The sequence below is a fragment of the Nannobrachium achirus genome (assembly GCF_963921795.1).
Source record: "Nannobrachium achirus genome assembly, chromosome: 5".
NCBI classification, from domain to species: domain Eukaryota; kingdom Metazoa; phylum Chordata; class Actinopteri; order Myctophiformes; family Myctophidae; genus Nannobrachium; species Nannobrachium achirus.
In genome coordinates, this window is record NC_137814.1 from 2827221 (window position 1) to 2838017 (window position 10797).

The following is a 10797-nucleotide window of genomic DNA, read 5'->3' on the forward strand; positions in this document are numbered from 1 at the left end:
AAGTGTGTCCACATTTTCACGACTTTTCAAAAATAGCAGATCTAGAAGCTCACAGCGCGGCACTCGGTGCCGTGCTGTGAGCTTGTATATCTGCTATTTTTCAATAGTTAAAGCATCAAATAATTCCAGGCCTTCATGGGCTAAAACAAAAGAAAAAGAAATGCTGTCAACACAGTGTGAATGCAATCAGAAACAGCCCAGACATCCACTCTGTACCCCGTCTCCATCAGTCCTGGATGAAATCAGAAACAGCCCAGACATCCACTCTGTACCCCGTCCCCATCAGTCCTGGATGAAATCAGAAACAGCCCAGACATCCACTCTGTACCCCGTCCCCATGAGTCCTGGATGGAATCAGAAACAGCCCAGACATCCACTCTGTACCCCGTCCCCATGAGTCCTGGATGGAATCAGAAACAGCCCAGACATCCACTCTGTACCCCGTCCCCATGAGTCCTGGATGGAATCAGAAACAGCCCAGACATCCACTCTGTACCCCGTCCCCATGAGTCCTGGATGGAATCAGAAACAGCCCAGACATCCACTCTGTACCCCGTCCCCATGAGTCCTGGATGGAATCAGAAACAGCCCAGACATCCACTCTGTACCCCGTCCCCATCAGTCCTGGATGGAATCAGAAACAGCCCAGACATCCACTCTGTACCCCGTCTCCATGAGTCCTGGATGAAATCAGAAACAGCCCAGACATCCACTCTGTACCCCGTCTCCATGAGTCCTGGATGGAATCAGAAACAGCCCAGACATCCACTCTGTACCCCGTCTCCATCAGTCCTGGATGGAATCAGAAACAGCCCAGACATCCACTCTGTACCCCGTCCCCATGAGTCCTGGATGGAATCAGAAACAGCCCAGACATCCACTCTGTACCCCGTCCCCATGAGTCCTGGATGGAATCAGAAACAGCCCAGACATCCACTCTGTACCCCGTCCCCATGAGTCCTGGATGGAATCAGAAACAGCCCAGACATCCACTCTGTACCCCGTCTCCATGAGTCCTGGATGGAATCAGAAACAGCCCAGACATCCACTCTGTACCCCGTCTCCATCAGTCCTGGATGGAATCAGAAACAGCCCAGACATCCACTCTGTACCCCGTCCCCATGAGTCCTGGATGGAATCAGAAACAGCCCAGACATCCACTCTGTACCCCGTCTCCATCAGTCCTGGATGAAATCAGAAACAGCCCAGACATCCACTCTGTACCCCGTCCCCATGAGTCCTGGATGGAATCAGAAACAGCCCAGACATCCACTCTGTACCCCGTCCCCATGAGTCCTGGATGAAATCAGAAACAGCCCAGACATCCACTCTGTACCCCGTCCCCATCAGTCCTGGATGAAATCAGAAACAGCCCAGACATCCACTCTGTACCCCGTCTCCATGAGTCCTGGATGGAATCAGAAACAGCCCAGACATCCACTCTGTACCCCGTCCCCATCAGTCCGGGCCAACGCGCTGGCCGCCCCGTGCAGACCACAGTGCTCCTTGATCATGGGCTCAAGCTGAAACAGAACCACACGTTCACGTCAACAGTTATTTTAACTCAAAGGGATATTCCACTTTCAACAGGGAGCAGTGGTAGGGCCTCTCTCCACATACACACCCATTGTAACTTCAAACTCCATTTTAACCATGATAGATTCATTAAAAACATCCATTATCTTTTTCTGGAGACTCATTTTACCTTCCTAATATGTGAGCAGGCCGTGTTTTTTCGATTTATTTTTAATAATTATTTGGAAAAAATGAAAAAAAATGAAATAAAAAATAATAATTATAAAAAATAAATGAAAAAATCTATCGAAAAAACACGGCCTGCTCACATATTAGGAGGGTAGTATGAGTCATCAGAAAAAACTATGTGTGTTTTTAATGAATCTATCATGGTTAAAATGAAGTTTGAAGTTACAATGGGTGTGTGTGGGGAGAGGCCCTGGGCCTGGAGGGCCTGGTAACATTTACATAAAATATCTAAATATTCAATCAAGCTAATTAAAAACTGTTCAGGGTGTTCATATAAGCCTGATTAGATGATAAAATTACCAAAGGTTTTTTTGAAAGTGAAATACCCCTTTAATGTCAATACTTTGGAACAAGGCTAACCTTAGGCACTGGCACCAACATTGGCACAGCGGAGGGTAATCACTGGCATAAGAGTGAGGGAGAGGATTTTTGGTTTAAAATAACATATTTTAAAATGTATGTCATCAATTAAATCAACCAGAAAAATCATTCTCTTTTGCTACCGGGGGCGGAGTTATGCAGTGGGACAAAGTCCACATTCTTCCATTAATATTAATGGCGAGAGTGTAGTTTTAAATTGATATTTACCGGTATTCATATTTTTATTAAATCTTTTGCTTTGTCATGATAAATAGGAACATTTTGGAACAAAATGGGAGGGAATACACAGTGAATATTTGTTGAAATGATAAAATAAATCGCTTTGTGGATTACTAGTCTTGCATAGACATCTCCTGCTAGACACTGCATTGTGCGGTGATGTGCGGTACGGCCACGATGCGGTACGGTGCGGCATGGTCATATCGATTTCGATGAGTATAATGAATAAGCTTCAACAAACTAACGATATCGATGTAACTAAGAGATTTGATTGGGTAAATATATTTTAATTGGGCAGAATTACAATTAAAAAACATTTTATGCTGAGGGCGAGATTATAAGTGTGGGCGAGAAAAATGTGTTTACCTCCTTTGAGTTGACTTTGCGAACACAGCCGATGAAAGGCTCGTTGGTGTCTGGCTCTGGGCTGCAGACGACACACCACACCTGCAGCTGAAGACAAGAGCAGAACAGACAGAGGGTAATACTAGTAAGACACCTCAGGGTGACTTGCGACCTCAGGGTGACATGCGACCTCGCCCTAAAGGGCAAGGTTACTCATATACGGAGACCCCTTCATGATAGTTATGTTAAGTCAAAACATGCCCATATATGGACATTACCAAATATGGGCATTCCCATATATGTCCTTAATATTGATAACATAATTTCCTTAATCATGTCCTTAATATTGATAGTATAGGAATCTCCATATATGGGCATAAAACGTACATTAATTAGTAATGCCAAGCAGGGCCTTGGTGAGTTAGGGCCTTGGTTTGATGCTTGTGGATCTCCATATATGGGCATAAGGGGCACCCTAACATTCTATTTTCAGCCTGGGATTTATGACATCAGAAATCTCCATGTATGGGCATAAAGGTTTTTTTTTCTTCTTTTTTCTGGGAATGACCATATATTGACTTTTATACCCTGAGAAATCTCGTAGCTTGTCTGACTGTCAGTACAAGAAGTGATGTCACGTGACATCCTTTTTATACCCATATATGAGTCATTCTGTACCACATCACTGTGACTCACTGACATCACACTGACATCACTTCCTGTACAGCCAGACAGACAGACAGACAGACAGACAGACAGACAGACAGACAGACAGACAGACAGACAGACAGACAGACAGACAGTCAGACAGACAGACAGACAGACAGACAGACAGACAGACAGACAGACAGGGTATAATGCAACACTGCTGATTGAATCTGAAACATCATTTCACAGTGGGTCGGGATCCATTTGTGGGTCACAAAACAATTTTTATGCGTCACGACTCCAGTAAAAATCCAATTTTTTATATATATATATATACACAAGTTTCCAACGCCCCATAGTGCATATCGCAGACGCTGTACTGAGCTTCCGGCGCCGCAGCCGAGTGTGATTTACAAGCTCACAACGGTTGCATCTGCGACGCGACGTGAGCTTGTATGTCTAATGTTAAACCGGAAGTGTGGTCCAAACAGGTCCAAATAATCTGCAGTAAACTCCCGCGGAAACAGGTGGATATATATAATATATATATATATATATATATATATATATTTATTTTTTTTAAGAATTGTTATACATTTTAAAAACCAACAAATCTAAGACATTCCATAAATATATGAAAAAAATCAAGAGGTAGTGAAAATAGCAGATAGAACCCCCTCAAGGACCCCTGGGGGTCCCCGGACCCCACTTAGAGAACCACTGGTGTATTTGACACACACTCACGACAGACACACACACACACACACACACACACACACCTTTTTGAAGGCACACTCTGGGCGGTGTGTGTGTCCGCGTGCATCGCCGATCTTCCTGCAGTGTGTGTTCTTCAGACGGACGTCCATTTTCACCCGGGACGACACCTAGAGGACAAACACACAATGAATGACCCAAACATAACAACACCTAGAGGACAAACACACAATGAATGACCCAAACATAACAACACCTGGAGGACAAACACACAATGAATGACCCAAACATAACAACACCTAGAGGACAAACACACAATGAATGACCCAAACATAACAACACCTGGAGGACAAACACACAATGAATGACCCAAACATAACAACACCTGGAGGACAAACACACAATGAATGACCCAAACATAACAACACCTGGAGGACAAACACACAATGAATGACCCAAACATAACAACACCTGGAGGACAAACACACAATGAATGACCCAAACATAACAACACCTAGAGGACAAACACACAATGAATGACCCAAACATAACAACACCTGGAGGACAAACACACAATGAATGACCCAAACATAACAACACCTGGAGGACAACCACACAATGAATGACCCAAACATAACAACACCTGGAGGACAACCACACAATGAATGACCCAAACATAACAACACCTGGAGGACAACCACACAATGAATGACCCAAACATAACAACACCTGGAGGACAACCACACAATGAATGACCCAAACATAACAACACCTGGAGGACAACCACACAATGAATGACCCAAACATAACAACACCTACATCAGGGGTTCCCAAACTTTTTTGTCTCAGGTCACCCCATATATATTGTTTTAATCCGAGGCACCCCTACATTATAATTTTCACTCCCAGCACCTTATATTTATAGCATATCGTCGTTGTCGGGTGGAAACCTTGTGTGTCCAAAACCGTTCGTTTTGTATTTATCATCTATAAAATGTACTAAACTGGTGAAAACAGCAGATCTACAAGTACACAACGCCTTGTAGATCGGCTGTTTTCACTAGTTTTGTGCGACAGTCTTGTATGATGAAGCAGGGCTTTGCTTTACCAAAAAACTTGGAGATACAAGGTTTCTGCCCGACAGTGACGATATTTTAGTGATTATGTTGCAAGGAAAACGTTGAGATAACAGCCATTTTGGTTAGAACTGACTGAAAATAACTTTGTACTTCAAGTTTAAAATTATACCAGTAAGACTCCCTAATAAATAGGCCAAAAATTTGTTTTACCAAAATCGTCCTGATGGTAGCGCTAGATGGGACAGATGCGTTTTGATTACATGACTGTAGAGATACTGTGCGATTTGTGTGATTTTAGGGCAAAATCTGTAGGAGCAGTGTCCAAAAATGTGTTTAAAAAAATCGGCCTGAAGGTGGCGCTAAATGGGACAGATCCATGTTGATGAGATGAGTGTAGACATACTGTGTACAGATTTGCGTGATTTTAGGGCAAAGTCTGTAGGAGCAGTGTCCAAAAATGTGTTGGAAAAGATCGGCCTGATGGTGGCGCTATATGGGACAGGTCCATGTTGATGACATGAGTGTAGACATACTGTGTAGCGATTTGTGTGATCTTAGGGCAAAATCTGTAGGAGCAGTGTCCAAAAATGTGTTTTAAAAAATCGGCCTGAAGGTGGCGCTATATGGGACAGATCCATGTTGATGAGATGAGTGTAGACATACTGTGTAGCGATTCGCGTGATTTTAGGGCAAAGATTGTAGGAGCAGTGTCCAAAAATGTGTTTTAAAAAATCGGCCTGAAGGTGGCGCTATATGGGACAGATCCAAGTTGATGACATGAGTATAGACATACTGTGTACCGATTTGCGTGATTTTAGGGCAAAAATTGTAGGAGCAGTGTCCAAAAATGTGTTTTGCAAGAATCGGCCTCATGGTGGCGCTAGAAGAGGGCCATGTGAGAAATGAGGGGTGGGGTCTCCGCGCCGCCGAGGCGGACGAATAGGTACCGGCCCCGGCTCTCCCGGTCGCTCCTAGCCCGGGTTAAGGCATTTTATGTGAGCTGCAGTGGAGGGGGTCCTCCACTGGGGGTGCCACCACTTTTGCATCCGTTCTGGAGCACCAGGAGTCGGTGGTCCCCGGGAATTCCCTGTGAGCAGCCCCGTTGGGGTGGTCATTTTTGCACATTTGGTTATTTTTTTACACCTGGGGGTCCCTGGAGCTCCGGGGGTCCTTGGAGGTTATAGTTTGGCTGGCAAGGAGTTTGTGTGGAAATTTTGGCATGGATCGGGGCAACGGTGGCAGAGATATGAGTAGGGGGAAAGTGTGACGTGTGACGAATGACGTGACGGAAGGACTGACGGACTGACGGCTGGTGGAGGTTTGGTTAGTATGAGAGTGTAAAAGTAACTGCGCGCAACTAAATATTTTTTCAAGTGTCCAAATACATTCCAAATATTATCAAATTATCTCACGGCACCCCTGGACTGCTGTCACGGCACCCCAGGGTGCCCCGTCACCCCAGGGTGTCATGGCACCCCAGGGTGCCCCGTCACCCCAGGGTGCCCCGTCACCCCTGGACTGCTGTCATGGCACCCCAGGGTGCCCCGTCACCCACTGTGAAAACCCCTGACCTAGAGGACAACCAGACAACGACCCAAACATAAACACTGTAATCTGTGTGTCATTTTCTTAACAATATGCAGTTTAGGAATCTATCAGACACTCTTATTCAGAGTGACTCATTGAATACTGTTGTGCCTCGTGCCACAACCCTGAAACAGTGGTAAATCAGCCAACAACCCACCCCCTCTCATGGTAAATGGCCTACATAAACGTTAAGGATGTCCATAATTACAACACCAGAGGCAACGCCACAGATCATGTTCAACCCAGAGTCACCTCAAACAAAGTGTCAAACTCGTTCTTCTGCTATACAACAAAAAATGTGGAACGCCTTACCGAAGGCCATAAAGGAGTGTGGATCACTATAGCATCCTTTAAAAGCGCCCTGAAAAACCACTCTAACAGGCGGCAGCCGTTCGCAACTGGCAATAACAAACCTAGCCCAGCCCTACCCTCCCCTGACCCCTCTTTGTATTTACCTACTGTATGTTTTTTATTTAATTTTTATTTTCCTGTCTATATCTACTGCATAGTACTGTGTTCTATCCGTCTGTCATTCAATGTTATATGAGATACTTCAATGGTTTCCTAAGGAAATAAACTTTTTTCTAGGATCTCCTTTTAGTAGACCTTGTACCAGTGAACTGTACCATCATGAAACGGTACCTTTGTCTATGCAAACTGACAATAAAGTCTTCAATCAATCAATCAGTCCCACAGATAATATGCTTCAGTAAATTCTCACGGAAAAACAGGTGGATAAAGTTGTCAAATATGACAGTAATTTCTTTGTATATTTAGGTTATGTGTCATATCTACATGTCAGGGCCGGATCTAGCCATAGGCAAGGGGGGGCAATGCCCCCCTAAATGCCCTGTCTGCCCCACCTAACATGATGGCATGCAAAAATCTAAAATTTCAAAAATATTAAACTATTTGAAATGTTATGCTGCAACTAGGTAGATGGATAGATACACTGATAAGACATGTTGTTTGTATTGTGTGTTATAGGCACCTACGGTCGCTTATCTCCCGATTAGGGAGTCTTACTGGTAGGTATAAGTGTGCCAAAATGCTTAGTTTTCTATGCATTTTGGTTGTTTTAGGCGGTTTGTCCCCCCATTTTTTTCCCCGCCCACGCCGCTTCGTGGCATGGGCTGGAGGTGACACCCCTATTATTTCTTCCTGCCCCACCTAGTGCTAAAGGCTAGATCCGGCCCTGCATACATGTGCAACTTCAAAACCTATAAGCCAAACAGAAATGTAATTGTCAACGACAAAAACACAATTAAATCATTAATCCCACTTATTTGTAAAATGTAAAATGTCATAATCGTGACAGCCCTAATCAATCAATCAATCAATCAATCAATCAATGTTCTTCAAAGCTCAGACCTTTGTTTTACCAGAAAACTCACTCAGTGTAAAATCTAAATACAGTCAACAATCATGATCAGTGGTGTAATAAGTACTCAAGTATACTCAAGTACAGTACTTAAAGTAGTTCACCCTTATTTTATTTTTTCTTCTATTGATTACTCACATGGAGACTTGAATTCAATAATATATATTTTCTTGTATTTGTCACATTCCTAAGACAAAAATGTAATTACAATAAATGTTCCCCCATTGATTCCGGATGGGGACCCGAACCCTAACCCTAACCCATCCGGAATCAATGGGGGAACATTTACTAAAATCAAGGTTCTGTCTTAGGAATGCGAAGGATACAAAAAAATAAAATCCAAGTCTCCATGGCATGAGTGATCAATAGGGGGAAAAAAGTCATTTTGGGGGTGAATTACTCCTTTAAGTATATTGAGTTATTGTTACTTTACTTCAGTATTTCCAACTTTAAGTACTTTTACTTCTACTCCATTACATCTCAGAGGCAAATATTGTACTTTTTTTATTCCACTATTTGAAAACTTTTAAGTTACTAGTTTTGTAGAGTTTGATCATTATTTTGAAACACACAGTAATCACTTCAACCCTATATTAGCCTATACATTTCTGACATTTCACAATAGACTGCTATTTTCAAAGAATTTGAACCACGTACGTTACGGATTCTAGGCCTATTATTCTACATAGCCGTAATGATACTTCTACAACATAAAAGTAACCTAAAGCATGTGAGTGTTTTTTCTTTCCTCAACTGACAATAATGATTCATTAGCCTAATAATAAAGAGTATGATAAATAAACACGACTTTACCTCTTTCACCGTTCCGAATTCAAAGAAGTTCAGATGTCCAAACCCATTAAACTGCTGGTTCGCTTTAGTGATGGTCAGATCAACAATCCTCTGCCTTTTAGGGTCCAACTGGCTGTAACTGTCTGCGCTGATCTGACAGACCACAGCACACATGAGGATCAGCAGCATGGACAATACAGATCTACTCATCTTCTCCAACATCTACAGTAGACCTTCACAGGACGGGTTGTTGTCAGTAGAGTGACTAGAATGACTGAAGACACGACGCACAATGATTTTATCTTGTCTTGTTTATTTTCCAAGACGGGAACTCCCTCTTTCCTAAGTGTATCGCCCAGGTGGGCGTGGTTTAAATCCCCCCCCCCCCCTCTTTTTTTTCCTTATTTTTTTTGTTTTTGTTTAGTTAGTTTTATTTGATTGATTGATTGATTGATTGATTGATTGATTGATTGATTGACTTTATCAGCATATAGTCAACAAATAACTTTTGGACGAAAAGATGTAGGCTACGTGCTGAAGCCGAAGCTTATTATGCCCACCTCATTAATTGAGCAATTAGGCTAATATTTAAATTCATTTTCACTATAGATTTTAATCTATAATTTAGGTTTAGTTTTACATAGGGTTAAGGTAGGTTTAGGCATAGTTTTACTTTTACATAGGGGTTATTTAGGGTCAGAGTTAGGCATATAACCACGCCCACCTGGGCCAAACACCTGGGAAAGAGGGGGTCCCTAACAGGCTCACTGAACGCCGCCAACACAACATCCCTGTCTCTTTATTCCCCCGCTGCCCAGAGTGGACTTTGCCCCTTTAGTCTGGTGTATTTCTGCCTCCTCTTGGTCAGGCACCGTAACGACATGCCTACTACACCAGTGACACACAACAACATAACCGCAATGCTCTATGGCAGGGGTCTTCAACAGGGGGTCCGGGATCCCTAGGTGGTCCTCAGAGTTATACTACAGGGGGTCCTCCAAATGTTTGTGTGATAGGAAAAAAAAAAGAAAAAAAAATATCCTTTTTAGCCAGATTTGAACAAGATTCTGAAAACTCTGAAAACTGGCCAAAAATAGTAGATCTACAAGCTCACAACGCATCGTGCTGTGAGGCGTTGTGAGCTTGTAGATCTGCTATTTTCGGCAAAGAGGTTTGGTGTAGAGGGGAGAAGAATTAAGCATTAACGGCTACAAGTGGTTAAAACACAAATTAACATGAATCCAAAATACACTGATCATTGTGCTGTCAAACAATGAAACTATATGGAATCTATGAACAGGTTGTGGGGGTCCCTGCTTCATCTCTCTCTCAACTAAGGGGTCCTTGGCCTGATCACGTTGAAGACCCCTGATCTATGGAGACAATCTATGCCAGTGTTTCTCGAACTATTCAATTGGATCTCCACTTTAACCAAATGAACAGACCCATATTTGTTGTTGGTTATCTTGTCTCCAGGGGCCAACAAGCAGATGTTGTCTCTGTTTGCTCTGACATTCCTGCATTCCTTCACTACACTTCATCTGCTTCCACTTCAGTCTGCTCCGTGGTAAACAAACACAACTCCTCCTTGTGTGGGATCCATAAAGCACAGCTCTGGTCCATAAAAAAAAAAGGTTAACAAACAACTTGTTTCTCCTCCCCTCTCCTCCCCTCCCCTCCCCTCCCCTCTCCTCCCCTCTCCTCTCCTCTCCTCTCCTCTCATCTCCTCATATTAGACAGAATGGAGAACAGTACAAGTACAGTTAAACACCCTGCCTAAAAGGAACATCCCAAATAAGACTTTTTACTGTCTTTTTTTTTTTTTTTTTTTTTTTTGTTAAAAGCCCTCGGTATTTAATTCATGGACATTATAAATAGCAAGCAAAA

At 43.0% G+C, this 10797-nt stretch overlaps 1 protein-coding gene across 1 annotated transcript; it reads right to left on the reverse strand.

Annotated features, from left to right (window-relative positions):
- Positions 1-1007: 1007 nt before the first annotated feature.
- Positions 1008-9222, reverse strand: LOC308285537 (uncharacterized protein). The gene is made up of 4 exons (XM_080726317.1): positions 8932-9222; positions 4137-4241; positions 2731-2817; positions 1008-1523 (listed from the first exon to the last, which is right to left on the reverse strand). The coding sequence occupies exons 1-4, from the start codon at positions 9130-9132 to the stop codon at positions 1419-1421; spliced, it is 498 nt and encodes a 165-aa protein (XP_080582443.1). The 5' UTR covers positions 9133-9222; the 3' UTR covers positions 1008-1418.
- Positions 9223-10797: the final 1575 nt, after the last annotated feature.